The sequence below is a fragment of the Girardinichthys multiradiatus genome, chromosome 17, assembly GCF_021462225.1.
Source record: "Girardinichthys multiradiatus isolate DD_20200921_A chromosome 17, DD_fGirMul_XY1, whole genome shotgun sequence".
NCBI classification, from domain to species: domain Eukaryota; kingdom Metazoa; phylum Chordata; class Actinopteri; order Cyprinodontiformes; family Goodeidae; genus Girardinichthys; species Girardinichthys multiradiatus.
The window spans coordinates 29,598,363-29,612,828 of NC_061809.1; the positions used below are offsets into that span (position 1 = coordinate 29,598,363).

Below are 14,466 nucleotides of genomic sequence, written 5' to 3' on the forward strand. Positions count from 1 at the left end.
TATTCTGTAATGCAAAAACAAAACCAAAGAGCAAAGTGTACCGGAGTCAAATTCCTTGTTTGTATGTATGAACTTGGCAATAAAGCTGATTCTGATTCTGATTACATTTTGCATTATACACATACTAAATACTCAGATTATGTTGTTAATGTTATTCAATCACATTATAAAGCTAAAATGCACATGATAGATAGATAGATAGATAGATAGATAGATAGATAGATAGATAGATAGATAGATAGATAGATAGATAGATAGATAGATAGATAGATAGACAGTTCCTTAAAGCAAAGCAGTAAGTATCTGCATTTGAGTGCAAAAGAACAACGAAAAAAAGTATTTGCAAATGCCAATAGAAAGAAGATGTAATTTCCTGAGCTTGTGAATGCAGCATCACAAGTATCGCGAGTTTTCCGAGTCCTTCGGGAGGTAATGGCGGCTCGTTTCCTGTGTTAGAGTATTGTCATATTTTCTATGTTCTAGGGTGTGTTTTTCTGCTTTTTTAAGGCGTTCGCGATGGGAAAAGCGGATTTTCTGTCCCCCAAGGCGATCAGCAACCGAATAAAAGCCAAAGGTCTCCAGAAGTTGCGGTGGTACTGTCAGATGTGTCAGAAACAGTGTCGAGACGAGGTGAGCGTTGGTGAAACGTGTCTGTTTGTGGTGTGTTTACTGAAAGCTGCTCGAAATAAAACCGGTTCTGTTCTGTTTATGAGACAGAATGGCTTTAAGTGTCACTGCATGTCCGAGTCCCACCAGAGGCAGCTGCTGCTGGCCTCAGAGAACCCCATCAAGTTCATGGACTACTTCTCAGAGTGAGTCCATCACCATGGTAACACAGCAGCTGCTGCTGCAGGTTGGTTGAAGACACCAGAGTTTAAGTGTTGTGTTTCTCCACAGTGAGTTCAAAAGTGACTTCTTGGAGCTGCTCAGAAGACGCTTTGGTGAGAAAAATAACAGATGTTCTCAAAGATACAAACGTGTTTGTTCGAACTGTTCTCATTGGTCCGTTCTAAGTGTTCTGCTCTAGCTCTTCTGATTGGTCTGTTTTAGCCATTTTGATTGGTTCTAGCTGTCCTCTGGTTTACAGGAACCAAGAGGGTCCACAACAACATTGTCTACAATGAATATATCAGTCACAGAGAACATGTCCACATGAACTCCACTCAGTGGGAGACCCTCACCGACTTCACCAAGTGGCTTGGTAGAGAAGGTAAAATAGTTATGTTCCTCCTTTGGTTCCAGGTCAGTCTACCCATGGGTTCTCCATCCTACTTCCATGCCATACCTGTGACCAGGGTGTGAATAACAACAGGATGATTGGAGATCAGAATTTGTGGCCATAATTCCCAGTTTCTCCACAAGAAACGGTCAGAGACAGAACCTGGTAAAGATCCAGAGTTCATGAGGTGAACCCTTGATTAATAGAAATAAGATCATTTATATAAGAGGTACTTTGACATGTCTAAAGACATTCAGACAAAACTTCAGGGCTATAAATACATAGATAAGAATCATGCTGCCGTTGGCGAGGGATAAGCTTCTTGTGGGTCCATCTGAGAGGTCTTTGGAACCGGGTTAATGTGTGTGAAAGTTCAAATCTGGTGTTTATGTGGACACTACTCTAAGGTTGACTAATCTGTTAACGTCACCGACAGGTTTGTGTAAAGTAGACGAGACCCCTAAAGGTTGGTACATCCAGTACATCGACCGCGACCCCGAGACCATCCGGCGCCAGGAGGAGGAGGCAAGGAAGAAGAAGCAGGAAATGGATGATGTGGAGAGGAGCGCCAGGTTCATTGCAGAGCAGGTCCGAAGAGGCCAGGACGGAAAGGAAACAGAGGTGAGTTCTGACAGGGTCGAGTCCGGCTGGACTAACAGAACTAAAGCCGTGAAGTTCATGCTTCCTTCCTTTGTTATAATCTACAGACTGAACCGGTTTACACAGAGCTCCAACGTGAGAGTGAAGAAGAAAAAGGTTGGTGGGTTTTTTTCTTCAGTGTGAGCCGAGCCTCAGCAAGAACCTGACATCTTCATGCTTTTCCCCTACAGTTACTTTCAACCTGAGTGCTGCAGTGGCGAGTTCCTCCAAGTCCAGGTACTGACGCCCCAGTGGAGCCTTCATGGCTGCACCCTTCCAGCTTCATGTCCTTTAACCTGCTCTATGTCTTCTGCCAGCTCGGTTCTGGGTGCCAGCGCTCTGAAAGCATCAGCAGCATCATCCTCAGTCAAACGGAAAGAAACGCCCTCCAGTTCTGACTCTAGAAGGGAGAAGAAGAAGAAATCAGCTCTGGAGGAGATCATTGAGGTTTTGATTGATTGTTTGGTTTGATTTTTAATGAGAAGATGTTTCTGCTGAGGGTTCTGATCAAGTTTTCTGTAGATGGAGGAGAAGAAGAAGAAGAAGCAGCTGTCCTCAACAGTCAGAACGGATTACTGGCTGCAGCCAAGCATCGTCGTTAAAGTCATCACCAAGAAGCTGGGCGAGAAGTACCACAAGAAGAAGGCCGTCGTCATGGTAACAGCGGGTACGGTTTTCAACGTGACGATGGTCAGTTTTAGAGGTTGCTGATTCCTGTCGATCTCCTCCATCTGCAGGAGGTGAGGGACAAATATGCAGCTGTGGTGAAAATCATCGACTCTGGAGACAAACTGAAACTGGACCAGAACCACCTGGAAACAGTCATCCCCGCTCCAGGTCAGTTTATAACCCCACAGGTTTTGTCCAGAAATAATCTCAGGTATTGACATCAACCCTCTTGCAGGTAAACGAGTGCTGATCCTGAACGGCCCGTACCGAGACACAGAGGCGCTGCTGGAGGGGATCGATGAGAAGAACTTCAGCGCCACGCTCACACTGGACTCCGTAGGTTCTCCACATGTTCTGCATTAAACATGTTCTTCAGGGCTCCTACAGCCTTTAAAAGTCTGGAGTTTCATGTCTTTATCTGGTCTGGATAACTTTCATTTATATGTCTGGACCTTATGACCCATTTTCTCGTCTAAAATCTGCATTGATTCCTTCGGTCCATCTGTGCTGCTACCTTTCCAACTCAGCTTCCTTAGTTAGAATTCAGCAGAATGATGAGATTATCAATATTATCATCTTCTTTTAGCAGAAGATGCTTTATTATTAAGAGTGGCTCGGAACCAATTTCTACCAGTAAACCCGGAAGGATTATTAATGTCATTTGATTTGTTTTTCTGTATCCTTGTAATTGTTCTTCCTCATGTACAGCGCTATGAATGTCTTGTTATTGAAAAGTAACAAGACATTTTATCTAAATAAACTTACCTTACGTGGTACCTGCCTGTCAGAAATGATCCAGAATAGTGTCCGAAATAGTAGAAGTTCTTCATCCCTTTTCTTTAGATGTTTTTTATGAGGAAATCATTTATTTGGACCACCATGAGGCTTGAAGGTTTGTTTCCTGTGTCCTCAGGGTCCACAGAAAGGGGACAGAGTGGACATCGCCTATGAAGACTTTTCCAAACTGGCCTGAGACATAAAGCATTTTTCCTCAGTCTTCTGCTGCGGGACTCTACTGTGTCAGAGTTTATTCCCAGATCTGGACAGAAACAATCAGGGAGCCTTGGAATATTTGGTGGGATTGTTTTTAATTTGTTGACATTTTTCATGGTTGAAAATGTACATTTTGTTCACATAAATTTGGTTCTGTGGAAGAACGATTAAAACATGTAGATACATTTCATGTTGTCTGGTTCTGTTTGGGGGAGAATCTCAGCTCGGGGAACTGCAGCAGGAGCTCAGACTGTCTGAAGGAAGCTGTTAAGATCTGGCAGGATGTAGTCTGTATAATGGCCGTCGATGAAGCCTTTGGCGCTGTTATGGATGAACCAGCAGTAGATGTTGGAACCACGCTTCTTGTCATCTCTGTAGTCCTTCTGCCAGCCTCTGAAACACACACAGTCACATTTAGGAGTGGACCTGCAGAAGGTTTGTCTGCTTCTAATGAATGGAGCATAAAGTACCTGGTGACCCGCAGTGTGTTGCCCTTCACCTCCATGGTTGCCTCCTCCTTCAGGGGGTCGGGCCCTTCATGGATGTCGTACATGCTCACCTCAGGCTCTCGAGAAAACTGCCCTGTGAAGTCAAGCTTTTTATTTCTAATGAGTTGAGAGAAACAGGAAATTATACAGAACCATTTAAGCGTCTGCTGACCCAGACCGTGTGACACCATGGTTCTCTGACCCAATTATAGCGCAACAGAACACAAGCTGCGTTTCAGCAACACACTTTAAAAGATGTCATCCAGCTCTTCTGCAACTGCTTGAGAAACTTGGAAAAGGGTTCTAACTTTAATGTTTGGTTCTGTTCACTAGATCCTGGTGTGATATCCGGAGGGGGTGGGGGGGGACCAAGTTCTGTTAGTTCTGGTGTTTCTGACTCACCGTTTAAATTCAGTTTCTGAGAAAATCTGAATATCAGAATTTTTAAAACAAAAATCTTATGGCCTACACAATCATTTAGCACACATCCTCTACAAGCAGTGTAAGCTGAAAACAAGAATATTAATGGAAAGTTGAGTGGAAGGAAAAAGTGTGGTAGAAAAATGTGCACAAGTAACAGTGACAACCGCTGTCATTAGTGGATTGTGTAACGAAGCCCATTCAAGAGTTTAGCTTCAAGAGCCATCACACCCAGACGTATCCAGAACATGGACTAAATCCGTAACATTTGATCTGTGATCATATTTTAAAAGGTGAACTAATGGATCAATGCCACAACGAATGGAAAAAGGATGGAGCATGAAATCCTTAGAGAACTTAGATATAATTAAATTACCTGAGAGAGTTGAGCTTTGTAATTATTATCTGTTCCTTCTAGGAACAGCACTCAGTACAGAGAGCTGGTGGATCACTTTGTGGCGTAGTCTAGAAACAATCATCTACAACAAGTCTGAAGAACCTTGAATAATATGAGTTACAACATTTAATGTCCCTTTGGGTTTAATGGAGTATTTCTGAACTAAATTGAATTGTTATATTTATAATACATTCCTCTCTGTTGGTGAAGATATATGATCTATAGCCTTTTCTAGCCTGACTCAAGGATTTGCTGTTTCCTGGACTGGAAGACCTACCTATGAGTCCATGGACCAGTGGTGAATACTGGTTGTCATTGGGAATGTAGATACCCAGGAAGTCCACGTTGACTGGATGTTTCTTCCATACGCGGTGAAGCAACACCATCACCTGGATGCTGTTGTTTATGGTGACGGAGACATGGGAGTTCTTCACGATGGAGATCTTCACGCTGAAACAGAGACGTTAAAGAGAACTTTCATGCTGGTGTCCAGTCAGAGAGGCAGACCAGGAAGTTAAAGGAGCTTGGAGTTACCCATCCTGTGTGATTTCAGCTGTGGCCCCCCAGGTGAAGGAGTGGCTGTTTCTGCCATCAGTCATGGTGATCTGGTCGGTGCTGACCATCACGCTGACTCCTTCAGGTTGGTAGTAGACTGAGATGATGCCAAAGTAGGTGCTGAGTTTGCTTTTGCGAGGCTGCTTGGAGCTGATTAACTGACCGTTCACGACGACACCTGAAGACAGGAGGGAGGGTAGAAATGAAGGAAGCATGATGACCTCAAGAAGCCTGAAGCCCTGAAGCATGATTAGATGTTGGATATTAGTTAAACGGCCAGATCTGGAGGAGAAGGGGACTGGACCAGGTAGATGATCCAGCACTGGGACAAACACGACACCATCTGAACTTTGTTTACCCATATCGCTAGAATAACACACAAAGGTAGCATACAGTAATGGAAAAAACTAAGTGCACCCCATAACTCAGCAGCTTGTAGAACCTTGTAGAACCTCATCAGTTTCTCACTTAATTACCGAGGAGTTCTGGTCCACTCTTCTCTCCAACATTGTTTCAGATCATGAAGGTTTCTGCGCAGCCCTATGAAAGTCCCACCACAACATTTGAATCAAGTTGAGGTCTGGACTTTGACTAGGCCATTGCAGCACCTTGATTATTTTTGTTTCAGCCATTCTGCTGTATATTAACTGCTGTGTTTGGGACCATGGTTCTGTTGATGACCCAGTCTGGACCAAGCTTCAGCTCTTGGACAGATGGACTCTAGAATACTTTTGTCTACAGAGGAGGTCATGGTCCACTCAAAGGCTGCAAGAAGCCCAGGTCCTGTGGCTGCAAAAGTCCAAACCATCATCCCTCCACCACCATGACAGTTGGTGTGAGATGTTTGTGCTGATCTGCTGTGGTTGGTTTTCTCCAAACATGGAGAAATACATTCCAAGATAGACAGCAGCAGCTGCTTTTCTTTGGTCATTGCAGATGACTTTTTACCTTGGCCTAGAGGTGCTCACTATGACGCTGATCAGTCAATCAGTGCATTTGATCGGTAACATCTACCTCCTACTTTTTTCGTTAATCCTGTGGAAGTAGCAAGGGTGTACTTAGTTTTTCATGGAGACTTTCTTTTTCCCACAACACGTTGCTGGCCTAAATCGCCTTTAGGTCACCACATTGCTCTTTAAAACAAATACTGATCGTTAAAATAAACTTGAAAATATGCAGCATAGAAGAAATCCTGGTTAAAACAAACCAAAATAATCAAACATTTCCAGTTTTTTTGCACCTGTTCCCGTGTCGGACACCAGGCTGAGGATGTGACCCGGTTTGGAGATGATGTTGAAGCAGATGTCCATGTTGCTTCCAGGCAGATGGACGATGAAGTGAGGGTCATTGTCCACTGAATGAGAAACATATAAACACAATTCCAGTTTAACACTGAATATGGAAACTTGCTTCTGGAGCTCTGGAGGTTCATGTTACCTATGTTAACTTTACTAGGCAGAGCTTCCACCTCTGGACCTCTCTGATGCTGGGTTGAAGGAGCTGAAGTGGAGAATTGGATCCAGGACGGTGCACTGGTGTAGACTACTTTAACAGGCCCAGACAGAGCTTGTCCACCTATTTTCAAGAAAGTATGTTTATATTATTCCCATAAATAGAACAATCTGATCGGTATATTTCACAGAATTTAAGATTTATTTAAAAGAAACATTCAAATAAATGTTAATCATTGATTAATTAAGTAAAACACAAATTTTGCTCTTAGAACTGCTGACGAAAATGTTTTAGTATTACACATTTAAAAAACGAATTAAACTGATTAAAACTACCTGGACCTCCTATGGTTCTCTCAGAAGTCTAAAGAAGGGAGTTTCATGGCTTCATCCTGAGTTCTAATGCCTACCAAGATACCGAGTCAACCTTTCAGCACCAGAACCACCAAAATATAACCGGAACAGTGCCTCATTGAGTACCATATGAGCTGAGTAACTTTCACGAAACCAGGTTGTCTTTGCTTTTGCTGTTCCTACCCTTATCTCTCTCAGCTGGAGGGACAGCCCGCTTCTGCTCCAACAGCCGGTTCTGTTTGCTACCGTTCAGTCTGACTCTGGCAGGTTCTCAGTTCTGTTTTTCATTTCAAAAGGTTAATCAGTCCTTCGTTTAGTTCAGTTGGACAAAGCCCTAATGGGTTCGATGGTTCAGTGTCAGTCTTAAGACTAAGCAGCTTTCTCAGGGAGCCACGGTTCTGGAGGAGGAGACGCCATGAGAGACTGGTCGACCAATCAGAAGTGTACTAACACTAACCTGGGAAATATGTCACGTTAGACAACCAAAGTAAACAGAACTTTTAAAACACCTTGTTTAGACTCTGGAGTAACTCTAAGTTTCAAAAGTTGAAATCATGATTAAATATTAATTATTTCAAAGATTTTTGAATTTGTAAATTAGCAAAATAAGATTATTTGTATTAAAATGACTTAGACATGTCATGGCAGACATTCAAACTACTCTTCTGGAAGCCACCTACATGAAAGCGGTTGTTTTGAGGAGACCTATAGTCTGGTGAGGACATCTTTAACTGCAGAAAACTAGTTCTTGGTGGTAAAAGGTCAAATGCATACAGGACACTTTTAGTATCTAATGAATATTCTTCCATTCCAGCTGTAAGTTTGGTGAATGTATGAAAGTGATGCCACTTTGTGTCGAGCACCTGTGCAGCATCCCTGCCGGGGGTCCCTGGGCGAATCAGCCAGCAGCCTCTCCGTGCCGTCCTCACTCTCCACCAGCAGAGCGGTGAGCGGGGTCACAAAGCTATGCTGCAAAGCCAGGTCCGTGATTTGCTTGGTAATTCTTCTCTTTATTCCAACTGTTGCAGCCAGTGACCTGCAGGGGGAGCCACAGTGCAGCTGTTGAATACTGACAACACAAACAGTAGCTGCATATTTATAGATTATAACAGCAACGCTCAGGCCTGTAGGTACTTGATGGTCTGATGTTTCAGGATCATTGCCATGTTGTGTTTAGTTTTCTCCAAACATGGTGCCTTATGGTCACAGATCTCTGCTTTGGTCTGGTCTGGTGGCACTTTAGATGCAGCTTTGCCAACCTAAGTCCTGTCCCCATATTGTTTTTAGAGAGAAGCGATTTTCTTCTTCAACCCTTCCAAACAGCCATACTAGTTTAGTGTCATGACCTTTAACCTGCTAACTGAGTCTGAGATGGACCTCTAGGGTTTTTAGCAGCTGAAGATTGGCAGCTGTCTGAGATGTTTTCCTCTTTGGAAAAATCTTGCTCTCTGTAGAATGATGGACTTCAGATAGTTTGGCGATGACCTTATGACCCTTCCTAGGTTAATGGGCAGCAGCACTTAGTTCTCTAAGGTCATTGCTGATGCCTTTCTGCCTTGACATTGATCATTTCAGAACCTGAACAGGACCAGATCTATTTTAATTTGTCTTGAAATGGAAAACCATTTTACATTTTTTACACAATTGTGTAGTTTTTATATGTTGTATGTCTTTACATAGTTAATGTTCATTTTGATTTTTGGCTTTGTTTGTTCGCTCCTTTGAGGTTGTCAACACAAACTTATACACGATTCAATTTTGCTACATAAAAAACATCTCCATCTGACCTTTCCCTGATCAGCTGTTTGACGGTCAGGTAAGCCCACATCTGTTTGGCAAAGCCAGTAAATGAGTGCTGCTGTTTGGCCAGCTCCGTGTCCAGCTCCATCATATCAGCGTCTGTCTGCAAAGAGAACTGCAGGCTGGCCTGTAGGACAACATGTGGTAGAGAACATGAACATTAGATAACAGGTCCTCTGTTGAGGTGCGTTCCTCTGTGTGTTGCACTCACAGCCGATGCTGAGGTGATGCTGGTCAGCGTGTTGCTCTCCGAAAGCTGCACCTTCCCAGCCACCACCAGCTCTGAGCCGCTGAAGTACTTATCAAAGTAGTTCTGGGTGACCTCGGTCACAGTGCCCTCTGGGAAGTGGATGGTGACTTTCTTCAGCAGGGGAGAGGACACCTGGCTGTAAAAGGCCTGCAAAGAGCGGGAAGACACAACCCAAAGGCCACATAGTGGAGATAAAGCTTTCCAGTGAAGCACTTAGGAATGCTCTACCTAACCCTAACACAGAGACAGCCTGTCCTACATGCTAATGTTTGGTCGGTGAGAGATAGGTAAGCCAGTCCTAGCTCGCTGCCTCTCACTCAGGGAGGCTGCAGGGTGGAATAAAGTCCAACCTTTCTCCAGGAGACTGAGCCTGAGCTGGTATTTCTCAACCTCCAGTCTTAGCAGCTGGCAGCTTGAAGAGCTTCCATCTCTCAATATGGGCTAGAAAATATTTTTTAACTTTAGGTCTTAGATTTTGTTTTGCTGAAATGGCCAATATAATATTAGACCTTTGATTTCTAAGACTATCGAACAGAATAAGAGTCAGTTTGGACTGTTGAAGTCCTCAGCTTGTTCTGAGGAACATGAGGAGAATCATGAGGAACTTGGGTTCAGCAGCCACTAACAGTTAATAATGATAAAACATTGTTTTAAAAGGTATTATAATATCCTGAATGTGCTGGTTGGTTTTTCCTGTAGCAGTCATACCCGAATCTGCTCGGCGGCATCATGATTGGCGTAGATCCTCTGGGCCATGCCCCTGTTCTCCATGGCGATACGTTCCAGGAAGTCATAGTCCACGTCAAAGCCGATGCCCAGCGAGAAGAGAGAAAACTCCTCCGTCATCACTCGCTTCACGTTCTTCTGGATCTTGCTGAGTTTGATCTCTCCTGTAGAGAAAACCCATGTTGGATCAGACCTCTTGTAGAACCTGCTGACTTTCTGACTTTTTGGTTTGATTTTTACTAACAGGAAAACCTAAATCTTCTTTCCAGTGGAGTCTTACCAACGGTGGGGTCTCCATCAGACACCAGGATGATCATAGAGACAGAGCTGGAGTCGATGAAGCCTTGATTGGATGCCCTCACCAACATCTGAGCTGCTCTGATAAGCGCCTCGTTGATGTTTGTTCCTGTCAGAAACATTCTCGCATGTGTCAGTTAAAGGAGCAGCTCCTGCCTGCCTGTAGGCTCATACTCTGTCGTACCTCCATTGGGCTTGATGTTCTGGATGTATCGTTTGGCATCCGTGATCTGCAGAGACGAAGCAGGGACCAGGTCCTCGCTCCAGCAGCGCACGTTGTGGTTGAAGTCAATGATGCTGAAGCGATCTTCGATGTTTAAGTCGTCCAGAATAGCCTTCATGGCTTCCACGGTCTACAAGAGAACCTTGAAACTGAGTGCATTCTGGCAAATGGCCACACAGTGGCATCGTTTTACAGAATGTACATATAAAATGAAATAAACGAAGACTTTTAGAGGACAATGTCCATCTGAATGTAAACAGCTCCCACTTACTTGCTTCATCTTGACCCCCCACATGGACCCGCTGACGTCGATGACAAAAACAATGTTTTTAGGAAGCGGGGAGAGGTTTGAAGGAGCGAAGAAATGAACAAAATGAAGGTCTGAAACCTGAAACAAACAGCAGAAGTACACACAGACTGTCCTTTCCAAACATAATGATCTCTATTTTATGTTATAGTTGACAAAGTAGATATTATGCTTCTGCATGGAGGTAAAAATATGAGAGACCTGCAGCTCCCCGGCGTTACTGTCTCTGGTCACATCGTATTTGACAGAAAAGACACCGTCGATGGCGCTGCCGGTGCAGTTTTCACATTTTCTCTGCTGTTGTAAGTTTGGCTTGAACACAACATGAGCCTGAAGACAGAGAAATTAACACATTTATCATAATTTATTACACAATGCAGCAATATTTGCTTTTTAATATTAGAAATAGATATATTGTGAATATAATAGATTATTATAATTTTTTATGAATTGATCATTTTAATGTTTTTAATACTCATTTATGTGCATTTATTGCAATAATTAGGACCTAATTATTTACTTACAAAAATAATAATAATAACAATATTATACATATGTATTAATATACATAAAACACATCACTTGTTTTATTTAATATTAATATTATTAACCAGAAGTCTATGGAAAACATTTATTTATCTCAATATTTTATTGCAATAATTATATTTAATAATGTTAATAAATACATATGTATTTGTTCAAATGATACAAATTTATGGCAGCAAGAAATGAAGAAAACCTAATCTTTAGCTCCTGAATAAACTTCCTAAATACATCAACATGTCAATAGAAACTAATGTTTCACCAGTTTATCAAATAAAATAAAAAACTAAATTACATTTTTGTTGTTTATGTGACCAGAATGAATTCTGGGTGATTTCTGCAGACTGTTTCCAGTTTTTGTTCTCCAGAGAAAACCAAACGATTTCAGGCCTGTAAGAGTTACTGAGTGGCTGGAGGACAAACTGAACTCCACATCCAACAGCACAGATGGAGAAGGATGATCAAACCAAGTTCCTGTGAAGAGATAAGGAACATCTCTTCACACCCTACCTTGTCTTTGGTGGATGTAACTTTAATCAGCTTTGTGAACTGCTCTCCAAGCGTGTTTGTTGTTTCTATCTTTGAAATTCCCTTCGGTTCATAGATGTACACATCCACCTGAGGAGATATTGGGTTAAAAGTCAGTGCCCAGCAGAACCAGAAGCGAGCATTGATCCAGATCTTCTCACCTGGAACTGTGGGACCAGCCTCCCAGGCTCCAGATACAGAAAGTGCTCGTACAAACCAAGTTTTCTTTCCATCATCTCCTGGTAGTGGAGCTCAAACTCAATGCTACTGCCAGGAGGAACGTGGACCTCCGTGTTGAAGGTCTCCAGGTCCTGGGAATTAGCCCTATGAAGCAGAACAACAGTTTAATTGGACGAAGTTGCTGAGCTTCCTGAAGAGGTTGGCTGATCAGCACCTGACGATGCCTGCTGCCTTGTTTCTGGCTGTGGCCTGGGCATAAAGTCTCCTGGCCACGGTCTTCTCCTTCACCGAGCCTACAAACGTGATGCCATTCACATTCCTGCAGCGAGAAGAAGAAGTTAGAATCCCATCTTCCTGACAGACCTGAGGACGGATGAATCTGGGCTCACATGGTGAAGTTAGAGATGAACGCCCGTTTGGGAATCTGCATGCTGAAGCCAATGCTCTGAGCTCTGGAGTCGGAGTTGATCACTGAGCTTCTGATGGTGGTGTGAGCAAAGCGGGAAGTGATGCGGCTCTCCACCCTGTAGCTCTTCACGGTGATGTCATCTCCTCGGATGGCCTGATAGACAGACAACAAACATGGAGAAGGTTCATTTTCTTTAGGTCTTTTGACCAGATTACTAAGAAGGCTGGAAAAGTATGAAGTTATGCATCTCATCTGTAACTCGTCAACTTTAAAGGTTCAGAGACTCTGGAGATGAGCAAATGCTCCTCAACTGAGAAGCAACTGGATGCACATATGTAAAGACGAAATGGTGTTGACAACTTGCGGAACCATTTCAGAACCTTTATTCTCAATGCAACACAAATAAGACCTTTTAGAGGAGACTTCACACATTCCTAAGTTATTCAGATGTTTCATGATAATACAGGTCTGGAGGAAGATCCAAACTCTCCCCCTCAGATGAAAGTAACTCGGTACAGACGTTCAGAAACAACCCAGGACCCATCAAGGCATGTCATGAACTGGAAACTTATGGAACACCAGTGCTACAGTCCACATGGAAACCAGTTTAACATCACCATGGCCTGAGAAGGTGCTCACCAAGGACGAAAAAAATCAACATCTTCAGGTTGTGCTGAAATCTGCAGCTGCCCACATGGACAAGCCAAATGTCTTCTGGAGAACAAAGGTGAGGCTTTCACAGCTAAGAGCACTGTACCACTGCCAAGCATGGTGCTGGCAACATCATGCTGAGGGCTTGAGTTTCACCAAGTGGATGGAATAATGAAGACAGCAGACTACAGATACATTTAGGGTGAAACTGGACATTGATTCCAAACCTACATACACAGTTCTGGTTCGGATATGCAGGTTCTGGAATGGCCGAAGAGCAGCCTGCTTGATTTAACCAAATACTGCTGGGATTTGTGCTGAAACACAAGGATGAACGTCTAAAACAAACGCTGGATTACACCCAAACTGAGCTGGAAATAGATTCACGAGTCAATAACCTGCCTGTCATGGTGATCTCCTCAAACAGTTGATTATTGACTGGTAGATAAGACTCAACTCTGTCACAGTGGACGGACTCTTTACCTGAAAGTCTTCCTCCTCCTCGCTGGTCAGCGTTGCTCTCTGGAACACAAACAAGACATCAACACTAACACATGAACCATAATCTGCTTTTATTCAGCAATAGATGGTTTTATAATCTGCATATAAGCAGCTCCGTTTCTTTCTAATCCTGCAGATCGACCCATCGGATCAATGACGAGTTGCATCATAGGTGAGGCCCACATTTCATGCTGGGGTTTGAGCAGAACCATGGAACAAATGTGAGATTGGTCACCTTGTGTCTGTCCTGATGATCGTAATCGCCTGGCTGATGGAGGAAAGAAGGTGGAAAAAGAGTGAATAAAACACAAAAATCTCAGAAATCTGAGCTTTGACAGACAAAGATTGAAAGAACAATGTAGAAATGATAACAAATAGACTCTTATCAAGTAAAATGAAATAATAGAATAAAAAGTATGTATTTATATAAGAATCACACTGTCGTCAAATGACCAAACAAGAACCATTAGACCAAAAATCTACATGAATCTCAGCACAAAACATCAACTGACATCCTCCTGAGAGAAATCTCCTCATATTTCATCTATTTTACCTGTTCATCTTCATCAGACTCACCTCTTCATCCTCCCATTCTCCGTCTATCACAAACTCAAAGCAGCCGCTCTGATGAAGGACCAGAAGCCCCAGAAGAAGCAGCAGTGAACGCCTCATGTTTCCAGACTCACACGCTCATATTTTCTGCACAAACAAATAAAAAATAAAAAAAATCAACCAACGAAAAGAGAATAAATGTCTTCTAAAGAGGCCAGAGAAACGGCAGCAAGCTGAGAAGTGTTTAAAGTCAGCCAAAGCAGAGGACTCTGGGCCCGGTCAATATTTGCTGTGCTTCATGTAGAACACAGAGG

The 14,466-nt window shown here is 43.0% G+C and overlaps 2 protein-coding genes across 2 annotated transcripts; one reads left to right on the top strand and one right to left on the bottom strand.

Moving 5' to 3' along the window:
- Window positions 1-417: 417 nt before the first annotated feature.
- kin (Kin17 DNA and RNA binding protein) lies at window positions 418-3,705 on the top strand. Its single transcript, XM_047390351.1, has 12 exons — window positions 418-630; window positions 718-812; window positions 898-941; window positions 1,088-1,210; window positions 1,656-1,840; window positions 1,927-1,975; window positions 2,050-2,095; window positions 2,176-2,305; window positions 2,381-2,515; window positions 2,596-2,695; window positions 2,763-2,863; window positions 3,441-3,705. Exons 1-12 carry the CDS (start codon window positions 517-519, stop codon window positions 3,498-3,500), a joined length of 1,182 nt encoding a protein of 393 aa, XP_047246307.1. The 5' UTR covers window positions 418-516; the 3' UTR covers window positions 3,501-3,705.
- Window positions 3,597-14,429, bottom strand: itih2 (inter-alpha-trypsin inhibitor heavy chain 2). The gene is made up of 21 exons (XM_047390349.1): window positions 14,177-14,429; window positions 13,836-13,868; window positions 13,583-13,621; window positions 12,429-12,601; window positions 12,254-12,358; window positions 12,021-12,183; window positions 11,842-11,949; window positions 10,990-11,118; window positions 10,753-10,869; window positions 10,443-10,611; window positions 10,242-10,367; window positions 9,944-10,125; window positions 9,197-9,382; window positions 8,973-9,112; window positions 8,049-8,221; window positions 6,818-6,955; window positions 6,621-6,734; window positions 5,360-5,558; window positions 5,103-5,275; window positions 3,991-4,102; window positions 3,597-3,913 (listed from the first exon to the last, which is right to left on the bottom strand). The coding sequence occupies exons 1-21, from the start codon at window positions 14,270-14,272 to the stop codon at window positions 3,766-3,768; spliced, it is 2,823 nt and encodes a 940-aa protein (XP_047246305.1). The 5' UTR covers window positions 14,273-14,429; the 3' UTR covers window positions 3,597-3,765.
- Between the last annotated feature and the right edge of the window lie 37 nt (window positions 14,430-14,466).

Excerpts from the sequence above, each read along its gene's own strand:
- itih2 (XM_047390349.1), bottom strand. The coding sequence starts at position 14,272 with ATGAGGCGTTCACTGCTGCTTCTTCTGGGGCTTCTGGTCCTTCATCAG. Across the intron at positions 12,184-12,253 it reads AAGGCAGCAGGCATCGTCAG|GGCTAATTCCCAGGACCTGG; the intron begins GTGCTGATCAGC and ends TCTGCTTCATAG. Across the intron at positions 5,276-5,359 it reads GCTGAAATCACACAGGATGG|CGTGAAGATCTCCATCGTGA; the intron begins GTAACTCCAAGC and ends TCTCTGTTTCAG.
- kin (XM_047390351.1), top strand. The coding sequence starts at position 517 with ATGGGAAAAGCGGATTTTCTGTCCCCCAAGGCGATCAGCAACCGAATA. Across the intron at positions 942-1,087 it reads GCTGCTCAGAAGACGCTTTG|GAACCAAGAGGGTCCACAAC; the intron begins GTGAGAAAAATA and ends TCTGGTTTACAG. Across the intron at positions 1,211-1,655 it reads CAAGTGGCTTGGTAGAGAAG|GTTTGTGTAAAGTAGACGAG; the intron begins GTAAAATAGTTA and ends CGTCACCGACAG.